At 45.7% G+C, this 25,171-nt stretch overlaps 2 protein-coding genes across 7 annotated transcripts; one reads left to right on the top strand and one right to left on the bottom strand.

Annotated features, from left to right (window-relative positions):
- Window positions 1-4,062: 4,062 nt before the first annotated feature.
- pfn1.L (profilin 1 L homeolog) lies at window positions 4,063-4,659 on the top strand (the record flags this gene model as incomplete). The annotated part of the gene is given in 6 exon segments (NM_001096625.1): window positions 4,063-4,074; window positions 4,077-4,088; window positions 4,090-4,094; window positions 4,096-4,109; window positions 4,111-4,261; window positions 4,343-4,659. Coding segments are annotated over 6 exon segments (292 nt in total), but the record flags the coding sequence as incomplete, so codon positions are not given.
- Window positions 4,660-7,299: 2,640 nt separating this feature from the next.
- On the bottom strand, window positions 7,300-23,595 carry rnf167.L (ring finger protein 167 L homeolog). 6 transcript variants are annotated; one of them, NM_001086423.1, is given in 12 exon segments: window positions 7,300-7,927; window positions 9,853-9,933; window positions 10,397-10,490; window positions 10,612-10,717; window positions 12,879-12,969; window positions 13,562-13,649; window positions 14,353-14,475; window positions 17,787-17,873; window positions 18,144-18,245; window positions 19,153-19,281; window positions 19,393-19,429; window positions 23,257-23,288. In NM_001086423.1, coding segments are annotated over 9 exon segments (1,011 nt in total). In that variant the 5' UTR covers window positions 18,240-18,245; window positions 19,153-19,281; window positions 19,393-19,429; window positions 23,257-23,288; the 3' UTR covers window positions 7,300-7,682.
- Between the last annotated feature and the right edge of the window lie 1,576 nt (window positions 23,596-25,171).

Raw genomic sequence — 25,171 nt, 5'->3', positions numbered from 1 at the left:
GCAAAACAAAAAGGCTCAAATATCCAAGTGGGTGGAGGGTTTTTTGGTTGCCCAGTGTAAGGAACCTTTTGCCCCATTTAGTGAGAAATGTGGGTGGGGGGGCTTTCCTGGTCCACTGAGGGGTTTTAAAAACCACGACTTTCCCCTGTTTTGCTTCACCATTAAAAATAGGGCACCCAAGTTTTTAGGGGCGCTGGGGGAGAGGAAAAGTTGAAAGCTGCTATTTGGCTTTGTGGTTTTAGGCAAGCCTTTCCACCCTTCTTCTTGTCCCTGCTTAGTGGGTGGGCAGGAAAAAATCCCCCTCTGGTTAAAATGGGGTTCCCCAGGCATGTTGCCTTTCATTTCCTGCCTCTAGGGGGCCGCTGGTGTAAGTTGGACCAGACTTCTGGCCTCTTTGTTTTCCCCCTTAATGGGGTTTTTGTTCCTCAAACACTTTATTTCCGTTGTTTTTTCAAAGATTGTTCCCAAGAAATAAAAGAAACTTTTTCCATTATTTTTTTTACAGTTTTTTTTTTTTCCCAAAAAATCTAATTTGAGTTGAAACGTGTTGGGGTCCTCTGGGTGGTTTTTGAAGTCCTGACCAGCTTCAGTAATTCCAGGTTTTGGCAAGATCAATTTTTACAAACATTGAGTTGAATCCGAATTTTCTTTCACAAGCCATCTCTGGAGTAATTAAGTAACTAATTGGTATCAAGGTCTAAACGAGTTGCTGGTAAATGAACCCACCGGATTCGAGATTAAGAATCTAAAATATTCAATTTTACGAACAGTTTTTTTATAGGGTCCCGGCGAACCCTTCCCAGAGCTTGCTTTTTAGAAAGGTGAAAAGACCACTTTCCCTAATTTTTCCTAAATTGTGGGTTTTTTTTCCTTAATAATTGAAAGTGTTAAAGTTAAATTGGGAAAACAATCTTTTAGCTGTTTTTTGTACTTGCCGCAATGTTTTGCCCCTACTTTGGCCGCGCTTTGCAACGCTTAACTGCCCTGAAATCTGCCCTGGTGGTTTTTTGGCCCCCCGGCCCCCTCTCAGCTTGCTTTTTTTCCCCCATGGGTGGAAACAACCAAATGGAGGAGACTATGGCGGCAAACACTTCCTGGGCCCGAAAAAGGAGAACAAAGTGGGAAGAAAGGAAAGAGCCCGAATAATTTATAATTATGGGGAGGACCTCCCCGTCCGCCCTTCACTAATGGCCCCACATGGGTGAAGACTTCAACTTAATAACTCTCTGCCCCCTCCCAGCCTGTAACAACTACTAACCCCAGAATCCTTTAACTGCACAGGGAAACTGACCCTCAGTAGGATTTTTTTTTGCCTGGGAACCTTTGTCAACGAGAACGGCAAAAAAGCACTGCCCAATGGGGCCTATAATCGGCCCCTGGGCCCCACATGGGGCCCTTGGGCCCTAATTCTTGGGCATTGCTTGCCTTCTCTGCTCTTGGGGCCTTAATTTTCTGGGGCAATGCCCTGGCTACTCTGCTCCTAAACATTGTTTTCTTTTAGGGAGTTGCCCTTTGGTTGGTATAACCTGGGGTTGGGGGGGGGTCTCAGAACTTTTAGGGGGAAGAGGGGTGACGGAGTTAAGTCCGGGGTGCCAAAGGTCCCAGTTGGAAAGTTAACTAAACAAAAGGATCTGGTTCCTTCCCTGTGGGGGTGTTCCCCCCAGTGGGGTAAACTTTGGGGTGCAAGAGACCCCACACCTCCCTTGCCTCCATTCCTCTGGTCGGGGGCTATGTTCCCCCCAAACAGGGAAGTTTTACCCTTTTTGGGATTTCAAAAATGTTTTCCGTTTTTATTTTTTTCCATTCCTGCTTCTACCTCTTTCCCCTGGCTGGAAGTTGTTTCCACAGTCCCACTTTTCTGCCCCCCTCTCCCCTGTTTCCCCCATACATCCGGTTTCCCTTTTTCCCTGCCCCTCCCACCAATCCCTGTATGTTTCTTGGGTACTCCTGGGTTAAAGGTGTTTTTTGGGAAATGGTTGGTTTGGGGCCGCAAGTGCATAATGCTGGGTTACAGTGTTCCGGTGTGTTGTGGTTGTGTCCCCTGCCCCCTTGCCATAAATAAAGACAATAGATTTTGCCTGCTCCCATAATGCATTGCAGCACCAGCTGGTGGGTCCCCAAAGGTCCCAAGAAGCCTTGTTTTGGCCTGACTGGGGCGCCCCATAAGCCCCCCTTCCCTCTCCTCCTTTTATGGAACCCATAAAGCCTTTATTATTATTATTATTATTAAGGAATTTTGGGTACTTTCCAAGTTCCCGCATCAGTTTTCAGCAAACTGGGCCCCCCCTTCCCCACTTTCACTTGGTTTTAAAGGGAACAGTACTGGAAACTGTACAGGGAATCCGGCCCCAGCCCAAGCAAGTTCTGGTAGCAACAGTTTTAAACAATTCTATATTCTTCCATTTAGGTGCATTGGAGCAAGGAAGGACTGGGTGGGGTTTAAGAGCAATTTTAAATAGGGTGGGGGCTAGGGGTCAGAACAAAGTGGCTTAATAGCCCAATACTTGTGGGGGCGTTTTTGGGTAGGGCGTTCCAACCCCTCGCCTCAACCCTGGTTTTTGGCTTTAGGTGTGGACCAAACTGGGGAAAACTTTTGTTTTAACAAGGGAAACAATGACTTTAAATTGAATGCCATGGGCGAAGAACCTCCCGCCCCTCTTTAAAAACGGACAAAAAATGCAGTGGGGTTTTTTTTGCACAAACCCGAACCTTTCCCTTGTTTTTTTGTACATTAGGGTTTTTTTCCTTTGCAACAAGGAAAGTGACTGTTGCAGCGGATGTGCTGGGATTTGGCCCTTCCACACAGGGAGTTTGTTTGGTACATTTCCAGCTTCCCCTGTGTAGGGCTTGTTTTGTTTACTGAGTGGACACAAAGTGGGGCAAAGGTAAAATAGTGGCCCCCGGGCCAGTTGGCTTCCCCTGTTAAACTTTACCTTGTTTTTGCTTTTTTCCATAAGGGCCTGAAATGAATGGGGTTTGCCCTGCACCCCGTGGTGGGAGGGTGGGGTGGGGGGTGGGCCTTTGCCTTCGTGGCCAGTACATTCCAGCACAGGAAAGCAGCAAAAGCTGTTTTTTGGTGTTCATGTCCCTTCTGGATGGGGGGGGGGCCAGAAAGGGGGCCCCTGTTTTGTATCTTTGGCAGGGGGGGGGGTTCAACATGGTCCCCCAATTCCTGAGACATGAAATTGGGGGCCCGAGTACCACCGGCTTCTTTGCACCCCCAGCCCCCTTATCCTCAAAACATCGGAGGGCCCCGGAGCCCCCTCTCAACACTAATGTGTCTCTTCACAGCACTTGGATCACTGGGCTCCCCTCAAGCCCCTTGTTCACACGCGTGTAATCGCTTGGCTTTTTCCCCTTCAAGCCTTGTCAACACGCGTGTATTATCCTTGGCTCCCCTCAAAAGCCCTTGTCCACACGCGTGTAACATCGCTTGGCTCCCCCTCAGCCTTTGTTCAACACGCCGTGTTTTAATAATCTTTGCTCCCCTCCAGCCCCTTGTCCCCAACACGGTGTTTTAAATCTTTTTGCTTCCCCTCAGCCTTGTCACACGCGTGTAAATCGCTGGCCTCCCCCTCAGCCCTTTGTTCACACGCGTTTGTTATCCCCCGCTGGCTTTCCCCCTCAGCCTTTGGGTCCCACGCGTGGTAATCCCGCTGGGCTCCCCCCCTTTCAGCCCTGTCTCCCCCAAACAAGTTCGCGTGGGTAATTCGGCTGGCCTACCTCAAGCCCCTTGGGTTCAACTAACGCGTGGCCCCACCACACATAGGCAAAGAGCAAAGCAGCCCCCCCAGAAAGTGGCAGGTTTTTCCTTTGTTTTGCCCATGGTGGATTTGGGCAAGTAGTTTCTCACTGTTGGGCTTTAAAATTTTTACCCCAGCAATGCACAGTGAGCATAGTTAACCCTTACAAATGAGGGTTCTGGGGGAAATGAAAATATTTAACAAATAATGTTGGTGGTGGGGGGCAGTTTTTGGGCCTTTGTGGCTAAGTGCCCCTTGGTTGGTGAGGGTTTTTGGCCAGTTAACTGGAAAACCAGTTTTGGCACTTTTTGCGCCCCCACAGGCCCAGTGAAGAATCAGAGCGTTGGGTGTCCGGACACAAGAGAGAAAGCTGTTTGTGAATGGGTTAACACTGGCCGGGATGAGGTGCTCTGTGCTCAGGGACGAGTTTGCTGTGGCCGACAATCAGGTGATGGATCTGAGGACCAAGAACCCCAATGGGCCCACATTCAACATCTCCATCTGCAAAACTGAACAAGGTAATGGCATTGGGGGTGTGGCTGTGCAGGGGGCGGGACTTGGCACTTGAGCTCACACTCACTCTTGTGTTCCCTTCACAGCTCTGGTCATTGTCATGGGGAAGGCCGAGGTGCACGGGGGGTGTCTGAACAAGAAAGTGTTTGACATGGGCAAGTACCTGAGATGTTCGGGCTACTGATCTCCCCCCCGTTACTACTGATACATTCACCTGTTCAGCTGCCAACGTCGGACCAACGGATTCCCCCCCCCCCCCACACCTTATTTTTCATTCCCATGTTTTGTTTTTTAATGGCCTCTTCTCGCTGCCCCTCCCACTGTCACCGGAATGAATGGAAATTTTTCAGGGAAACAAATTTATATCTGATTTAAAGAAAAATAAAGTCTGCTGTATACAGTCGTGTTGGTGTGCAGCATTGGGGGGCTAGCCTGTAACTGGGGGTTCAGCAACATTAGACTCGTGTAGATAAAGTGTCTCTCTACGTGCAGGGTGGGTGCCAGAGTCAGTTCTTCTGCGACATTATCACAATAACACTGGGGAAATAACCAGGATTCACTTCTGGATTCAGCCGAATTGCCTGGCCAAACTGAATCCTAATTTGCATATGCAAATAAGGGGTGGAATGGGAATCGCATGACCTTTTGTCACAAAACAAGTACAATTTTTTTCCCCCCTGATTTGTTTATATGCAAATTGGGATTCGGATCAGTATTCGGCCGAATCTTTTGTGAAGGGTTCAGCCGAATCCAAAATAGTGGATTAGGTGCACCCCTACAATATATTCAATTGGGATCCTCCGTCTCCTGTAACAACTAGTTAGTGGAACTGCACATAGAACCCTGGTCTTGCAGGAAGGCTTGTGGGAGGGGCTTGAGTCACAGATCACATGCTGCTGCTCCTCCCCCTATAATCACTTCAGGCCCAGGTGAGACTAGTTGCCCTGTGTTTGGGAAAGCCCAAGCCATTGGTCACTTTCTGGGCACAGGGAGTCATATACTTAATCTGGGGGGACTGGAAATGTTAATATCACTGGGGGCGGGCTGATAATTAGGGATCCACTGAATCCAGGATTTGGTTTGGGATCCTGCATTTTTTCAGCAGGATTCAGATTCGGCCGAACCCTTCTGCCCACCCAAAACAAATTCTAATTTGCAAATGCAAATTAGAGGCTGGGAAAATCACGTGACTTTCTGTCACGAAACAAGGAAGTAAAGTCTTCCCCCATATCTCTAACTTGCATATGTAAATTAGGGTTCGGTATTCGGCCGAATCCAAAATAGTGGGTTCAGTGTATCCTTAACAAGAATATAAAGTAGGATTCCTAAGATAAAAGCTGGGCCCAACCCCCACTGCTCTTGTCTAACTCCTCCCTTTTTAGGGCTGTATTGGGGCAGGTGATGGGGGGGCTGCACATTGGGGAACTCTTCTTGGTCATTGTGGGGTGGGTGGGGCTAAAGATCTATGGGTGCTCCTATAATTTGGGCACCTCCAGGCTCATGAGGAGGTGACTCAATCCACAGACCGCTCATCCCTATTGGTCAGTTCAGTTGCAGGAGCAGCCAATTAGGCATGAGATGTTGGTAAGGCTACTGGCACCTTGATGGAATGAGCCTAGTTGGCCAATAAGTGCCTGGCCCTGGTGGGTGCATGTAAGGTGCTAGTAGAACTAACATTCCCACAGTCCTGCCCAGATCCAGACTGACCAATAAGCAGAGGCATGACATGCAGGTGTGACAGTTGCGTCCCCCCATTATCTGCAGGGGTAACTGAATGTAAAGATAAAATAATGAGGGGCGGGGCCTAGATTACCTGGGCGCTATACAAAGCACATGGGGTGGGGCATGTGGAAATTCCCTTTAATAAACAGACACAAATGTGGAATGATCATTAATGGAACAGGAAATATCACATTTCTCTCCGGCTGCCACAAAGGGGGAGAAGAAAGTGGCAGTTGGGAATTTCAGGTGCTGCCCCAGGTTAATGATTTTATGAAAGGAAGGAGGGGGGCAGTTAAAGTGCTGTCATTAATACAACTTGTTACTGAACTACAACTCCCAGCTCACTGTTCCCACTCGCCCCATATATGGGTATTGAGTATTTCTCTAGTCCCTCTGCTGGCGATTCTCTGGAACTGCACCAATGCCCAGGGCCTGTGTATATATATCATGGAGTCACATGAACTCTACTCAGGATGACTTGTACAAGATCTTGCTGAACTTAAATACCCAGGCATGTCCCAGCAGCCCCTAATGAGCGTGCTCCCTGAGTGTTACTAACGTCTGTTCCATAGCAACTGTTACACGAGTTGCTCACTGCCTGTTCCAATGAATACATTGCATGCGCCAGTTGTGGAACCCCAATTCTTTGCACTGACAATGGAGCCCAAAGGATTGCACTCATTTCTGTATGTAGCACTGGAATATGACCTGGGTGTGGCCAATTTGTACATTAGTGTAGGGTAGAAGTACTGGTGGGTCCAGATAGAGGAAGGAGCACCCACACATTCTAGTTGGAAGACTGGCAGCAGGTTTGAGTACCCATGGACAGTGAGGGTGTCCTCTCATTCTTATTATACTCACAGGATTCATATGTGTTAGAAAAGGGGAACTACACCCTAACATGTCAGTTATCTCTCTCTCTGATTCTGAGACAAGTAGTTCATTCTCTGTCTGTTCATCAGCTACCTGGCTTCTACAACACAGTTTCAAGAGTCAGAAGCAGCAGTGCAGTGGATATAAACATCCAGGAAGACACTGCTTTGAGTAGTAATGAGGGGCGACTGTCAGGCTGAATATGCTTTGTATACTGACAGATTGGGGGCTTCAGTGATTCGTACAATCAGATCTTTGCGTCTATGGCCAGCTGAAGAGTGCTGTGAAGTTACCCTTAAGAGACAAACATCTGGGTCTGTTATTTATGGGTTAATTTTAGGCTCCCGTGTACATTAAGAGCAGAGGATCGAGGGAGCTCACGGGTGGGTGGGTAGATACACAGAGACCCCCCAGACACAAGACGGAGTAAGAAGAACGAGGCGGAGGATTATTAGTAAGGAAAGTCTTTATATAAAAGCTGTACAGGGGCTCATAGGGTACAGACCCACTGCTGCTGCAACTGCCAGTTTTGTGGCTGCCACATTCCTCTGATGTACAATTCAGTGCCAGTCCTAGAGCTGCAGCCGATCTGTGAAACAAACATGAGCTCTTTCCCCCCCCGTCTCATTAATAACCAGGATCAGCCCAGTATTAGCCAATGAGGAAGCAGGGGGGAGGGGATTAACCAGTCACATGAGGCATTGTGGGAAGGGTGAGATAAGGATTATGGGAGCCCCCGGAGTCACAGAATACAAATCATTGTCCCAGTGGGGGGTGCAGATCATACAAGGGATCCAACTGTGGCCACAGAGGATTCTGGGAAAGGCCACATCACACAATGACACCAGTAGCAGCCACTGACTCCTCCTCCTCCAGGGCACGGGGGGACTCCTCCATGCTGCCAAAAGAGGGTGCGGGGCGGAGTAGGGGGGTGCGCTCATCATCACCCTGTTCACCATTAGTCACATTCCCATCAGTATCAGAGTCCGAGTCTGAGGAGAAAACTCTGTTCTTACATACCGGGCAGCTCTTCTTGGTCTTGGTCAGCCAGGGATCCACACAGCTGCTGTGATAGGCTGAAACGGCACAGAATAAGGACCAATGAAATGGCCTGACCCATAATAAGTAAGTCTGTCCCTCCCCCTGCAGGGTGATACAGTGACACAGACAGAAGGAGAGTCCCTCCCCCTGCAGGGTGATACAGTGACACAGACAGAAAGAGAGTCCCTCCCCCTGCAGGGTGAGACAGACAGAAGGAGAGTCCCTCCCCCTGCAGGGTGATACAGTGAGACAGACAGAAGGAGAGTCCCTCCCCCTGCAGGGTGATACAGTGAGACAGACAGAAGGAGAGTCCCTCCCCCTGCAGGGTGATACAGTGACACAGACAGAAGGAGAGTCCCTCCCCCTGCAGGGTGATACAGTGAGACAGACAGAAGGAAAGTCTCTCCCCCTGCAGGGTGATACAGTGACACAGACAGGAGAGTCCCTCCCCCTGCAGGGTGATACAGTGACACAGACAGAAGGAGAGCCCCTCCCCCTGCAGGGTGATACAGTGACACAGACAGAAGGAAAGTCTCTCCCCCTGCAGGGTGATACAGTGACACAGACAGAAGGAGAGCCCCTCCCCCTGCAGGGTGATACAGTGACACAGACAGAAGGAGAGTCCCGCCCCCTGCAGGGTGATACAGTGAGACAGACAGAAGGAGAGACCCTCCCCCTGCAGGGTGATACAGTGACACAGACAGAAGGAAAGTCTCTCCCCCTGCAGGGTGATACAGTGACACAGACAGAAGGAGAGTCCCTCCCCCTGCAGGGTCATACAGTGAGACAGACAGAAGGAGAGTCCCTCCCCCTGCAGGGTGATACAGTGACACAGACAGAAGGAGAGTCCCTCCCCCTGCAGGGTGATACAGTGACACAGACAGAAGGAGAGTCCCTCCCCCTGCAGGGTGATACAGTGACACAGACAGAAAGAGAGTCCCTCCCCCTGCAGGGTGAGACAGACAGAAGGAGAGTCCCTCCCCCTGCAGGGTGATACAGTGAGACAGACAGAAGGAAAGTCTCTCCCCCTGCAGGGTGATACAGTGACACAGACAGGAGAGTCCCTCCCCCTGCAGGGTGATACAGTGACACAGACAGAAGGAGAGCCCCTCCCCCTGCAGGGTGATACAGTGACACAGACAGAAGGAAAGTCTCTCCCCCTGCAGGGTGATACAGTGACACAGACAGAAGGAGAGTCCCGCCCCCTGCAGGGTGATACAGTGAGACAGACAGAAGGAGAGACCCTCCCCCTGCAGGGTGATACAGTGACACAGACAGAAGGAAAGTCTCTCCCCCTGCAGGGTGATACAGTGACACAGACAGAAGGAGAGTCCCTCCCCCTGCAGGGTCATACAGTGAGACAGACAGAAGGAGAGTCCCTCCCCCTGCAGGGTGATACAGTGACACAGACAGAAGGAGAGTCCCTCCCCCTGCAGGGTGATACAGTGACACAGACAGAAGGAAAGTCTCTCCCCCTGCAGGGTGATACAGTGACACAGACAGAAGGAGAGCCCCTCCCCCTGCAGGGTGATACAGTGACACAGACAGAAGGAGAGTCCCGCCCCCTGCAGGGTGATACAGTGACACAGACAGAAGGAGAGTCCCGCCCCCTGCAGGGTGATACAGTGAGACAGACAGAAGGAGAGTCCCTCCCCCTGCAGGGTGATACAGTGACACAGACAGAAGGAGAGTCCCTCCCCCTGCAGGGTGATACAGTGACACAGACAGAAGGAGAGTCCCTCCCCCTGCAGGGTGATACAGTGACACAGACAGAAGGAGAGTCTCTCCCCCTGCAGGGTGATACAGTGACACAGACAGAAGGAGAGTCCCTCCCCCTGCAGGGTGATACAGTGACACAGACAGGAGAGTCCCTCCCCCTGCAGGGTGATACAGTGACACAGACAGAAGGAAAGTCCCGCCCCCTATAGGGTGACATTTACAATACATTACAGACAGTTACCATGAGAGCAGGGGAGCACCCGTAGTTTGTCGCCCTCCTCGTACTCCTCCAGACAGATAGCACACACATCATAATGGTCCCCTGGGAGGGAGAGAGAAGGGCTCATTGAGGGAAATGAGTTTGGGGCAAGGGGCGGGGCATTACACAAGCTCAGGACTTTCCATATGAAACTCAGGGGAATTTTGCACTGAATGCAGTTGCTATAGTTACCCCATGTTGGGTCCTGCCCATAACAAGACACTAGAGAGGCCAAACAGTAGAAAGTTCAGTATAAGGGGCAAGTGAATCCCAACCAGTAAAGAACCAATAGAAAGTGACCTGGGCTCAGGGTTACGCCTAGAACACACCCATTCACTAGGAAATGACCCCTAGTGGCCAGAGATGGATAATGCAATAGTCTGGCCATAACTCACTCTCTACAGTCACACCCAGTACCCAATCCCCCCCTCTCTACAGTCACACCCAGTACCCAGTCCCCCCCTCTCTACAGTCACACCCAGTACCCAGTCCCCTTAACCCACAATCCTTACCCCCCAACACTCACCTTTTTTGAACTTGTGGATTGGAATTTTTTTCAGCTGTTCCTTGGACAAGCGGTTTCTGCGGATCCGTTTCCGGTACTGGACACATCGCACCACCTTGCAGGGAGATGGGGGAGCACGTGAGTTGGGGGACACGTAACATGGGGAGCAGGAGTGAGGGGGGGGGGTTAGAGAGAGAAACAATAATAAATGTCACAGGAGCCCAAGTCCCACTCACCATTATGATACACATGACTACAATGACCAGAGAGACGACCACAATGAAAGGAATGATATAGTATCCCAGGGAGAAGGAATAATCCGGCATCAGGTAAATATGGGAGCTGAGAGGAGACAATATACTGGTGTCAGACTATCACCTCCTCACCTTTACCCACAATCCCTCTGTACCACTCACACTCCCAAATATACACATTTATATCTCCTGGGTGTCCTCTACTGAAGTTCCACCCGTCACCCAACTCACCATCAGCATAGGAAGGGGTTCTTTACTGTAAGGGCAGTCAGGTTATGGGATTCCCTACCAAGAGAGGGGAATGAGTGATTCATTGGTGGGGAGGAAAGGAGATCTCACCATCAGCATAGGAAGGGGTTCTTTACTGTAAGGACAGTCATGGGATTCCCTACCAAGAGAGAGGGAATGAGTGATTCATTGGTGGGGAGGAAAGGAGATCTCACCATCAGCATAGGAAGGGGTTCTTTACTGTAAGGGCAGTCACATTATGGGATTCCCGACCAAGAGAAGGGGAATGAGTGATTCATTGGTGGGGAGGAAAGGAGATCTCACCATCAGCATAGGAAGGGGTTCTTTACTGTAAGGACAGTCAGGTTATGGGATTCCCTACCAAGAGAGGGGAATGAGTGATTCATTGGTGGGGAGGAAAGGAGATCTCACCATCAGCATAGGAAGGGGTTCTTTACTTAAGGACAGTCCAGGTTATGGGATTCCCTACCAAGAGAGAGGGAATGAGTGATTCATTGGTGGGGAGGAAAGGAGATCTCACCATCAGTATAGGAAGGGGTTCTTTACTGTAAGGACAGTCAGGTTATGGGATTCCCTACCAAGAGAGGGGAATGAGTGATTCATTGGTGGGGAGGAAAGGAGATCTCACCATCAGCATAGGAAGGGGTTCTTTACTGTAAGGGCAGTCAGGTTATGGGATTCCCTACCAAGAGAGGGGAATGAGTGATTCATTGGTGGGGAGGAAAGGAGATCTCACCATCAGTATAGGAAGGGGTTCTTTACTGTAAGGACAGTCAGGTTATGGGATTCCCTACCAAGAGAGGGGAATGAGTGATTCATTGGTGGGGAGGAAAGGAGATCTCACCATCAGTATAGGAAGGGGTTCTTTACTGTAAGGACAGTCAGGTTATGGGATTCCCTACCAAGAGAGGGGAATGAGTGATTCATTGGTGGGGAGGAAAGGAGATCTCACCATCAGCATAGGAAGGGGTTCTTTACTGTAAGGGCAGTCAGGTTATGGGATTCCCTACCAAGAGAGGGGAATGAGTGATTCATTGGTGGGGAGGAAAGGAGATCTCACCATCAGTATAGGAAGGGGTTCTTTACTGTAAGGACAGTCAGGTTATGGGATTCCCTACCAAGAGAGGGGAATGAGTGATTCATTGGTGGGGAGGAAAGGAGATCTCACCATCAGTATAGGAAGGGGTTCTTTTACTGTAAGGACAGTCAGGTTATGGGATTCCCTACCAAGAGAGGGGAATGAGTGATTCATTGGTGGGGAGGAAAGGAGATCTCACCATCAGTATAGGAAGGGGTTCTTTACTGTAAGTACAGTCAGGTTATGGGATTCCCTACCAAGAGAGGGGGAATGAGTGATTCATTGGTGGGGAGGAAAGGAGATCTCACCATCAGTATAGGAAGGGGTTCTTTACTGTAAGTACAGTCAGGTTATGGGATTCCCTACCAAGAGAGGGAATGAGTGATTCATTGGTGGGGAGGAAAGGAGATCTCACCATCAGTATAGGAAGGGGTTCTTTACTGTAAGGACAGTCAGGTTATGGGATTCCCTACCAAGAGAGGGGAATGAGTGATTCATTGGTGGGGAGGAAAGGAGATCTCACCATCAGCATAGGAAGGGGTTCTTTACTGTAAGGACAGTCAGGTTATGGATTCTCTACCAAGAGAGGGGGAATGAGTGATTCATTGGTGGGGAGGAAAGGAGATCTCACCATCAGCATAGGAAGGGGTTCTTTACTGTAAGGACAGTCAGGTTATGGGATTCCCTACCAAGAGAGGGGGAATGAGTGATTCATTGGTGGGGAGGAAAGGAGATCTCACCATCAGCATAGGAAGGGGTTCTTTACTGTAAGGGCAGTCAGGTTATGGGATTCCCTACCAAGAGAGGGGGAATGAGTAATTCATTGGTGGGGAGATTATCAGGAATGTTGGGAAGTGTTGGGGGGCATGTGCCAGTCTGTGGGGGGGTTGGAGAGGTTGGACTCACTGGACATGACACTTACTTGTTGTAGAAGGAGAAATTGGCCAGAAGTGAGTTGCCGGCAGTCTCACCAGTGAACACGGAGGGGATAGTGATGTGTCTCCAGGTGGTCTCTGTAAGAGACAGACAAGAGATGACACTGGGTGTAATTATATAAATGCTGCTCCATCATTTCTATTGGTTGGAACAGAGAGGGGCTTATGGGCAGCTGGGAGTGGCTAATTATATCTTCTATTTATTTACACTTGCCCCCGGCCAGCAGCCCAGACACCCAGCAGTGCCACGTGTGGCCCATACACTTATATATCTGCACCTATATCTGTAATATAAGCTGATGCTACAGGTTTGCTGATTATTCAATTCTGATGCTAATTGCACTGGTTTCTGTGCTGCCATGTAGTAATTATGTGTATTAATTACTAATCAGCCTTATATTGTGACATTTCTATTCTATGTGTACTGTATATTGTGAGTGGCTCCCTAAGCTCAGTAAGTGACAGCAGCACAGAGCATGTGAATCAGTGAATCAGCAGAAAAGAAGATGGGGAGCTACTGGGGCATCTTTGGAGACACAGATCTTTACTGCTAAAGGGCTGTGGTTGCCTTGGGCTGGTACAGAAGCACAAAACATCATGTACAACATTTCTAGCTACTTCTTTAGTTAGGCTTTAAGGGGAGACTACAAATATTTCTGCTGTCACTCACCATCATTCCTGCTCATGTGCAGCAGTGAGTCAGAGCCAACATTGTGCACTATGGCAGCAGCATACCCGGCCAGCTGGGCGTGCAACACCTGTAACATACAACAACACCTGTAACATACAACGACACCTGTAACATACAACGACACCTGTAACATACAACAACACCTGTAACATACAACGACACCTGTAACATACAACGACACCTGTAACATACGACACCTATAACACACAACGACACCTGTAACACACAACGACACCTGTAACATACAACGACACCTGTAACACACACCTGTAACACACAACACCTGTAACACACAACACCTGTAACACACAACACCTGTAACACACAACACCTGTAACATACAACAACACCTGTAACATACAACACCTGTAAAATACAACGACACCTGTAACATACAACAACACCTGTAACATACGACACCTGTAACATACAACGACACCTGTAACACACACCTGTAACATACAACACCTGTAACATACAACACCTGTAACATACAACGACACCTGTAACATACACACCTGTAACATACAACAACACCTGTAACACACAACAACACCTGTAACATACACCTGTAACACACACACACAACACCTGTAACACACAACACCTGTCAGTAGGTCACTCTGCAGGAGGTGGAACAGACTTTTACCTTGGTCTGTGTCACTATGGGAGGGGCAGAGTCACGGCACCCTATGTTACCCTACAGGGGGAGGGACATAGGGAGGTGTGAGTCGGTCACCCATCAGTGGGCGGGGCAAGCTCAGTCTTACCTTGGTATCAAAATGACAGTCGTATCTGCGTATAAGGACAATAAAGCTGGTGTCGTTGGCCAGTGTAGGAGGGGGTAGGATGGGTGAGCAGCCATTGCTGGGTACAGCTTCAACCAAACTGCCCTGTGGAAACATAAATGGGCTCAGTCAGTGGCTACAGACATTGTCACACATGTGTGTGTGTATATGAGTATATATATATATATATATATATAGAACTATACTAGATATTGTCTCTATGTGCGGTGAGATTAGGGGTTAAGGCAACAGAGAGAAACAAGTGGGTGGCAGCGGTATAAAAGTGCTACATAGAACTGAACCTGCACAAGTCTCATGTGACTCCTACGGTTTTTTTCTTCAAATCCTGGATTTGGTTTATGAGACTTGTGTCATGTGACACTGTGAGAACATAACCAGAGCCTGTAGCTTTATATGATGAAATGACAGGGCTTATATCACAGCTTTGTGTTGTATGTGGGTCACGGTGCTGATGCATGGGGCGCCATCTTTGCAAATGGAAGAGAAATACTGAAATTGGGCCCTGTTTTTGCTCAATATTAGGGTTGTGCCCAATCCACTTTTTTTAGGGTTCAGACGATTCCATATCCTTTGTGAAAGATTCAGGCGAATGAACCTTCATTTGCATATGTAAATTAGGGAAACGAGGGGAGAAGAGAACCGCGCACAGTTCATTTTGGACTTCCTTATTTGTGTTACGAAAAGTCACGGGATTTTTTGGATCCAGATTCAGTTCTGCCAGGCACTTGGATTTAGCCCAATCCAAATCCATCTGAAAAAGGTGGAATCCCGAACTGATTCCTGGGTTTGATGCGGGTTTATACACTGTATTTCTGCTGCGTCCAGCCTTTGTTCTATAATGTGTTGTGTAGATTGAACCTCAATCCCTCCATCCCCCTGTGTAGGGTCTATTGAGTCGGACAAGTTACAAGCTGAGAAAATGGCCTGACCCAAGTGATCCCAGGAGATACACAATTACACAGTCTGATGTTTCTGCGAAATTCCTAATATTCCAACGGAAACTCTGATGGAACAGATCCCTGCCTGGTGCTCTCACTCCATCTCCAGGAATTCTACCCCACCATGAGGCTGAGTGTTCTCTCTCTAACGGGATAATAATCGAGTGAGCACTCAAGCTGGATAATAATCGAGTGAGCACTCAAGCTGGATAATAATCGAGTGAGCACTCAAGCTGGATAATAATCGAGTGAGCACTCAAGCTGGATAATAATCGAGTGAGCACTCAAGCTGGATAATAATCGAGTGAGCACTCACGCTGGATAATAATCGAGTGAGCACTGAAGCTGGATAATAATCGAGTGAGCACTCAAGCTGGATAATAATCGAGTGAGCACTCAAGCTGGATAATAACCGAGTGAGCACTCAAGCTGGATAATAACCGAGTGAGCACTCAAGCTGGATAGTAATCGAGTGAGCACTCAAGCTGGATAATAATCGAGTAAGCACTCAAGCTGGATAATAATCCAGTAAGAACTGAAGATGGATAATAATGGAGTGAGCACTCAAGCTGGATAATAATGGATTGAGCACTCAAGCTGGATAATAATCGAGTGAGCACTCAAGCTGGATAATAATCGAGTGAGCACTCAAGCTGGATAATAATCGAGTGAGCACTCAAGCTGGATAATAATTGAGTAAGCACTCAAGCTGGATAGTAATTGAGTGAGCACTCAAGCTGGATAATAACCGAGTGAGCACTCAAGCTGGATAGTAATCGAGTGAGCACTCAAGCTGGATAATAATCGAGTAAGCACTCAAGCTGGATAATAATCCAGTAAGAACTGAAGATGGATAATAATGGAGTGAGCACTCAAGCTGGATAATAATGGATTGAGCACTCAAGCTGGATAATAATCGAGTGAGCACTCAAGCTGGATAATAATCGAGTGAGCACTCAAGCTGGATAATAATCGAGTGAGCACTCAAGCTGGATAATAATTGAGTAAGCACTCAAGCTGGATAGTAATTGAGTGAGCACTCAAGCTGGATAATAATCCAGTAAGAACTGAAGATGGATAATAATCAAGTGAGCACTCAAGCTGGATAATAATCGAGCGAGCACTCAAGCTGGATAATAATCGAGTGAGCACTCAAGCTGGATAATAATCGAGTGAGCACTCAAGCTGGATAATAATCGAGTGAGCACTCAAGCTGGATAATAATCGAGTGAGCACTCAAGCTGGATAATAATCGAGTGAGCACTCAAGCTGGATAATAATCGAGTGAGCACTCACGCTGGATAATAATCGAGTGAGCACTCACGCTGGATAATAATCGAGTGAGCACTGAAGCTGGATAATAATCGAGTGAGCACTCAAGCTGGATAATAATCGAGTGAGCACTCAAGCTGGATAATAATCGAGTGAGCACTCACGCTGGATAATAATCGAGTGAGCACTCACGCTGGATAATAATCGAGTGAGCACTCAAGCTGGATAATAATTGAGTGAGCACTCAAGCTGGATAATAATTGAGTGAGCACTCAAGCTGGATAATAATTGAGTGAGCACTCAAGCTGGATAGTAATCGAGTGAGCACTGAAGCTGGATAGTAATCGAGTGAGCACTCAATCTGGATAACAATCGAGTAAGCACTCAAGCTGGATAATAATCAAGTAAGCACTCACTCAAGCTGGATAATAATCGAGTGAGCACTCAAGCTGGATAATAATCAAGTAAGCACTCACTCAAGCTGGATAATAATCGAGTGAGCACTCAAGCTGCTGATGGGAAATTCAGCTATGCGCACAGACAGAAAGATGTAAGCTCTAAAGCCCAATAAAAGGGGCTTTATCAGATGGATTGCCTTGTGCTTTGTGTGACTAATGTCCTGATCCGGAGGATCTAGGCTTCATGCTCCAAGTGGAAAACAAAGGAACAAGTGATTTGGACAAATGGAAAAGAAAGAGCCGGGACCTGAGGGCTACCAGGCAACTGTACACAGAACATGAGCAAACTGGCACAGGAGTGTTGAGTAAAGGCCTGGAGAGGGCGCTCTTGCTCCCGCAATGAGGAACTCTATGATAGTCAGGCAGTGTTGCCTGGTACAGGGGAGGCATTGGCACAAGTTATCTGGAGGGAACTGAGGAGTAAGTGGTACAGTATGAGAGATAGAGGGGAGGGCAGACACAGTAACTTCACTCATGTACATTATGCGCCATAGTTCCACTTCTGTGTCGCTCCGTTTCTATAATAGTTCTATTTCTATAATAGTTCTATTTCTATAATAGTTCTATTTCTATAGGTCCTGGAGTGTTTCCTGGGGCACAGGCCATAATGTAAATATTCAGCATTGAGCCACAAGAAGAACTGAACTGCTACACTCTGCCCTCCCTAGTGGCCCTGACATGTCCCCATGAATGACAGTAGTGATCAGTAGTGATTTATTGTACTTACCTTCATGCCATCAATAGACAGAGAGGGTCCAAACAGAGCAGGAAGGTCGTCAAACATCTGCGGTTCCCTGACACTCGCATCTGAGTACTGACAAATATAGAGAGGAAGATCAGAAAGCCCCACTCACTTTCCCATTCTCCTGTTCCATCCTCCCTTCCCGTATCCCATCAGAGGGAGGGGTCACTGACCCTATAACTTAGTGTGACCCTGTGTGCGACACCCCCTTTATCCCAGAAGATGGAGGGCTCATAGACAATATAACGTATAGGGACCCCGTGTCTGAGATAACCCCAATTCAGAGGGATGGGTCACTGACCCTGTGTGTGATACATTATTATCAGTGCAGAGTTTTCTTACCGCATATATCATAGACTGGGTGGTCGGCAGAGCACAGACAAGGAAAGAGAAGACCCCCAAGACATGGGAGTGAAAGAGTGACCCCATAATGAACATGGTGACCTACAAACAGAAGCAATACATGTAAGAGAACAGACATGACTGGAAGGAATACGGAATCTCATCAATCCTGCAGAATGTGAAGGCTAATAATGAACATTAGTTATAACCCAAAGAGAAGTCATGGTAACGGGAGGTGATGATTATAAAAAGACCTTATGTCTGCCTGGGTTGTTTTACCTCCTGCTAGTCATGTGACGTGTGCACTCCCTGCTGATCTTGTGACGTGTGCACTCTCTGCTAATCATGTGACGGGTGCACTTCCTGCTAATCATGTGACGGGTGCACTTCCTGCTAATCATGTGACGGGTGCACTTCCTGCTAATCATGTGACGGGTGCACTTCCTGCTGATCATGTGACGGGTGCACTCTCCGCTAATCATGTGACGTGTGCACTTCCTGCTAATCATGTGACGGGTGCACTCCCTGATTATCATGTGACGTATGCGCTTCCTGCTAATCATGTGACGGGTGCGCTTCCTGCTAATCATGTGACGGGTGCACTCCCTGATAATCATGTGACGTGTGCGCTTCCTGCTAATCACGTGACGTGTGCGCTCCCTGCTAATCACGTGACGGGTGCACTTCCTGCTAATCATGCACTCCCTGCTAATCATGTGACATGTGCACTCCCTGCTAATCATGTGACGTGTGCGCTCCCTGCTAATCATGCGACGTGTGCGCTCCCTGCTAATCATGTGACGTGTGCGCTACCTGCTAATCATGTGACATGTGCACTCCCTGCTAATCATGTGACGTGTGCGCTCCCTGCTAATCATGCGACGTGTGCGCTCCCTGCTAATCATGCGACGTGTGCGCTCCCTGCTAATCATGCGACGTGGGATACACAGGGATATAAGGGCTGGGCAGTATATAGGAGACAGTCTGTATGCAAGATAGTCAGCACCACCTTGTAAAATCCTCTCTCTTTATATAATAGTGTCCTCTGATGAGATAGCAGAAGCTAGATTAACTGAAATGTGTGATAAATTCCAAGCAAAGGGATATCCAGAAGGACTTCTGCAAAGAGAGTAGTGAGCTGAGGACGAAAGAGAGGCCAATGTTACATTTGTCACCCAATATAATGTTCTTAGTAAACATATTACAAGAATACTGAAAAGTCACTGGTCTCTGGTGAAAGATAACTTACCTCATATAAGAGCCTTTGAAAGACCCCCTATGATTGTCTACAAAAAAGGTAAAACTATAGGTTCAACATTGGTAAAGACGGATATAGGGATAAGTAGTGCAGGTATAACTGCAACTGCTGTTCCAATATTCAACAGGGTGAATTTCTATACCATCCCAGAAAGGGGGGCCTATAGGGATTCCCGGACGGTTCTCTTGTACTTGTACCCATGCAGTGTATGTCATCAAGTGTCCATGTGGCCTACGTGGGACAGACTTCGAGAGCCGTCCAGGAACGTATTCAAACACAAGTCAGCCATTACAACTGGTAAGAAGGAACAAGCAGTTGCGGGTCACTTTATTGAATCAGGACATATTGTCAATCGGTTGAGAATTCAGATTATAGAAGCAGTTCAGCCGAAAACTCTTCTGTATAGAGACGCCTTCTGGATCAGGAGATTGACTCCATTGGATCTAAATAAAGAATATGACCTCAAACCGATTTTTAGATCGACTTGTTTCCTTTTAAATGATTTTATATACTGCCTTTTATTCTGGATTTATTGCAGATTTCCTGCAGCTTTGTCACAAATGAACTTTATTCACCTGCACAGTTTGAATCACTAACCGGATGGACACTTTTTGTAAATTGTTACTGTTTCTAACAGATGGAATAATGTTTTTCACATGATTGTTGTTTGTTGCTAATTGTCCACTAGATGGCAAACGAGTTTAAATAGTGGTGTAATGATTGTCCGATTAGCTTGAAAAAGGCCCATGTGAGGCCTGAAACGTTGCTGTAATGCCCCAAAGTCTGCAATAAAGGCATTTTTAATTTAATAAGATATACAGGGAATAGACAAGAGATATAAGGACAGTATAGAGGGAATAGACAAGAGATAGAAGGACAGTATAGAGGGAATAGACAAGAGATAGAAGGACAGTTTAGAGGGAATAGACAAGAGATATAAGGACAGTATATAAGGAATAGACAAGAGATATAAGGACAGTATAGAGGGAATAGACAAGAGATATAAGGACAGTATAGAGGGAATAGACAAGAGATATAAGGACAGTATATAAGGAATAGACAAGAGATATAAGGACAGTATAGAGGGAATAGACAAGAGATATAAGGACAGTATAGAGGGAATAGACAAGAGATATAAGGACAGTATAGAGGGAATAGACAAGAGATATAAGGACAGTATATAAGGAATAGACAAGAGATATAAGGACAGTATATAAGGAATAGACAAGAGATATAAGGACAGTATATAGGGAATAGACAAGAGATATAAGGACAGTATATAAGGAATAGACAAGAGATATAAGGACAGTATATAAGGAATAGACAAGAGATATAAGGACAGTATAGAGGGAATAGACAAGAGATATAAGGACAGTATATAAGGAATAGACAAGAGATATAAGGACAGTATATAAGGAATAGACAAGAGATAGAAGGACAGTATATAGGGAATAGACAAGAGATATAAGGACAGTATATAAGGAATAGACAAGAGATATAAGGACAGTATATAAGGAATAGACAAGAGATATAAGGACAGTATAGAGGGAATAGACAAGAGATATAAGGACAGTATATAAGGAATAGACAAGAGATATAAGGACAGTATATAGGGAATAGACAAGAGATAGAAGGACAGTATATAGGGAATAGACAAGAGATATAAGGACAGTATATAAGGAATAGACAAGAGATATAAGGACAGTATATAGGGAATAGACAAGAGATATAAGGACAGTATAGAGGGAATAGACAAGAGATATAAGGACAGTATAGAGGGAATAGACAAGAGATATAAGGACAGTATAGAGGGAATAGACAAGAGATATAAGGACAGTATATAAGGAATAGACAAGAGATATAAGGACAGTATAGAGGGAATAGACAAGAGATATAAGGACAGTATACAGGGAATAGACAAGAGATATAAGGACAGTATATAAGGAATAGACAAGAGATATAAGGACAGTATATAGGGAATAGACAAGAGATATAAGGACAGTATAGAGGGAATAGACAAGAGATATAAGGACAGTATATAAGGAATAGACAAGAGATATAAGGACAGTATAGAGGGAATAGACAAGAGATATAAGGACAGTATATAAGGAATAGACAAGATATATAAGGACAGTATAGAGGGAATAGACAAGAGATATAAGGACAGTATATAAGGAATAGACAAGAGATATAAGGACAGTATAGAGGGAATAGACAAGAGATATAAGGACAGTATATAGGGAATAGACAAGAGATATAAGGACAGTATAGAGGGAATAGACAAGAGATATAAGGACAGTATATAGGGAATAGACAAGATATATAAGGACAGTATAGAGGGAATAGACAAGAGATATAAGGACAGTATATAGGGAATAGACAAGAGATATAAGGACAGTATATAAGGAATAGACAAGAGATATAAGGACAGTATATAAGGAATAGACAAGAGATATAAGGACAGTATAGAGGGAATAGACAAGAGATATAAGGACAGTATATAAGGAATAGACAAGAGATATAAGGACAGTATATAGGGAATAGACAAGAGATAGAAGGACAGTATATAGGGAATAGACAAGAGATATAAGGACAGTATATAAGGAATAGACAAGAGATATAAGGACAGTATATAGGGAATAGACAAGAGATATAAGGACAGTATAGAGGGAATAGACAAGAGATATAAGGACAGTATAGAGGGAATAGACAAGAGATATAAGGACAGTATAGAGGGAATAGACAAGAGATATAAGGACAGTAATAGATAAGGAATAGACAAGAGATATAAGGACAGTATACAGGGAATAGACAAGAGATATAAGGACAGTATATAAGGGAATAGACAAGAGATAGAAGGACAGTATATAGGGAATAGACAAGAGATATAAGGACAGTATAGAGGGAATAGACAAGAGATATAAGGACAGTATATAAGGAATAGACAAGAGATATAAGGACAGTATAGAGGGAATAGACAAGAGATATAAGGACAGTATATAAGGAATAGACAAGATATATAAGGACAGTATAGAGGGAATAGACAAGAGATATAAGGACAGTATATAAGGAATAGACAAGAGATATAAGGACAGTATAGAGGGAATAGACAAGAGATATAAGGACAGTATATAGGGAATAGACAAGAGATATAAGGACAGTATAGAGGGAATAGACAAGAGATATAAGGACAGTATATAGGGAATAGACAAGATATATAAGGACAGTATAGAGGGAATAGACAAGAGATATAAGGACAGTATATAGGGAATAGACAAGAGATATAAGGACAGTATAGAGGGAATAGACAAGAGATATAAGGACAGTATAGAGGGAATAGACAAGAGATATAAGGACAGTATAGAGGGAATAGACAAGAGATATAAGGACAGTATATAAGGAATAGACAAGAGATATAAGGACAGTATAGAGGGAATAGACAAGAGATATAAGGACAGTATAGAGGGAATAGACAAGAGATATAAGGACAGTATAGAGGGAATAGACAAGAGATATAAGGACAGTATAGAGGGAATAGACAAGAGATATAAGGACAGTATATAAGGAATAGACAAGAGATATAAGGACAGTATAGAGGGAATAGACAAGAGATATAAGGACAGTATAGAGGGAATAGACAAGAGATATAAGGACAGTATATAGGGAATAGACAAGAGATAGAAGGACAGTATATAAGGAATAGACAAGAGATATAAGGACAGTATATAGGGAATAGACAAGAGATATAAGGACAGTATATAAGGAATAGACAAGAGATAGAAGGACAGTATATAAGGAATAGACAAGAGATATAAGGACAGTATATAGGGAATAGATAAGTCAGACAGAACTCACGTGTCCTGGGGCTGCTGCTCTCCCCTCACCACTATATTCATATGATCAGTCCGTGTCTCCTGCACTTGGGATTCAGTCTGTTTATTTCCGCTCACAAACTCCAGGCCTTGCACTTCCTGTTTCCCCTCCCCGTCACTTTCTCCTCCCTCCTGTCGCTTTAGCCCCGCCCCTACCCAGCCGCGTCTCCTGCTCTTTCCGGTCCCGCAGCGTTACCTCTTATTCCCTCTTGCCACAATCTCCTTATTCCTTCTATCCCCGGGTGTCCTGTCTGATTCTCCTCCCATTTGTCTTTCCACACAACTTCCCTCTCTCCCTCCTCTTTGTGTCTTTCCGCCTCCCCATGACGTCATCGTGTCACGCACTTACCCAGAATCCACTCCGGTGTGTGAGTGAGTGGGAGGAGGATGAGTGACAGGGGCGGGGTTATTTCAGTCAGACAGTGTCACAGAGATGCCTATACACTGCCGCCATTAGCCCTTTATTCTTCTCTCTCTCTCTCTCTTATTGTTACTTTTTATTCCTCTTCTTTCTATTCAGGCCTCTCCTATTCATATTCCAGTCTCTTATTCACATCAGTGCATGGTTGCTAGGGGAATTTGTACCCTAGTTACCATTGGAATAAAAAGCTAAATAAGTGAAAAACCACAAATAATAAAGAATGAAAACCAATTGCGCATTGTTTCTACATCATACTGAAAGTTATAAAGTTAAACAAGTCGTTAATCATAGGAAATTGCTACACGAATATGTTGTACTTGAGTCAATTGTATTTTTTCTCAATGGCAAATAGTTTTTCAAAGATTATTCACCAACAATAGCGCAAATGTAACACAACCTACCATGTACCATCCCCCTAACTAAACATAAAGTACAACTGTCTCTCTTCTTGTTAAGCTCCCCATAGACACAAACATTTCTCTTGCCGAACGACCGATTTTAGCGAAGTCCGACCAATCCTTCAAAATTATCGTGCGGTTAGTGGGATTCGAACCATCGAACATCTTACGATTTTTATGACGACATCTGTCAGTAAATTGATGGGCCAGGGTAAAAAATCTTTGTCGTTCTCAGTGCAACGTATCGGTATGTCTGCTGAGCCAATCAGCTCCCCTTTGTTTTCCTGACAAATTGGTCTTTTTAGTTGATGGACAATTCGTACGATCGTTCCGAGAAGATCGTGGTCTCACACACACACTATAACTGTCCTATAGTATAAATGGGATATATGGGGAGACTGTATCCTATACACTGACACACACACACACTATAACTGTCCTATAGTATAAATGGGATATATGGGGAGACTGTATCCTATACACTGACACACACACACTATAACTGTCCTATAGTATAAATGGGATATATGGGGAGACTGTATCCTATACACTGACACACACACACTATAACTGTCCTATAGTATAAATGGGATATATGGGGAGACTGTATCCTATACACTGACACACACACTATAACTGTCCTATAGTATAAATGGGATATATGGGGAGACTGTATCCTATACACTGACACACACACTATAACTGTCCTATAGTATAAATGGGATATATGGGGAGACTGTATCCTATACACTGACACACACACACACTATAACTGTCCTATAGTATAAATGGGATATATGGGGAGACTGTATCCTATACACTGACACACACACACTATAACTGTCCTATAGTATAAATGGGATATATGGGGAGACTGTATCCTATACACTGACACACACACTATAACTGTCCTATAGTATAAATGGGATATATGGGGAGACTGTATCCTATACACTGACACACACACACTATAACTGTCCTATAGTATAAATGGGATATATGGGGAGACTGTATCCTATACACTGACACACACACACTATAACTGTCCTATAGTATAAATGGGATATATGGGGAGACTG

This window comes from Xenopus laevis, chromosome 3L, assembly GCF_017654675.1.
Source record: "Xenopus laevis strain J_2021 chromosome 3L, Xenopus_laevis_v10.1, whole genome shotgun sequence".
In the NCBI taxonomy this organism is placed as follows: domain Eukaryota; kingdom Metazoa; phylum Chordata; class Amphibia; order Anura; family Pipidae; genus Xenopus; species Xenopus laevis.
This window is presented reverse-complemented; position numbering and strand designations above follow the sequence as displayed.

Bases quoted from the DNA above. Each gene is read 5' to 3' on its own strand.
- rnf167.L (XM_018250659.2), bottom strand. From the start codon at position 18,239: ATGTTCATTATGGGGTCACTCTTTCACTCCCATGTCTTGGGGGTCTTC. The intron at 17,874-18,143 runs GTAAGAAAACTC...TATATTTGTCAG, and splicing joins CCCAGTCTATGATATATGCG to TACTCAGATGCGAGTGTCAG. The intron at 10,491-10,611 runs GTGAGTGGGACT...TCTCCCTGCAAG, and splicing joins TAGTCATGTGTATCATAATG to GTGGTGCGATGTGTCCAGTA.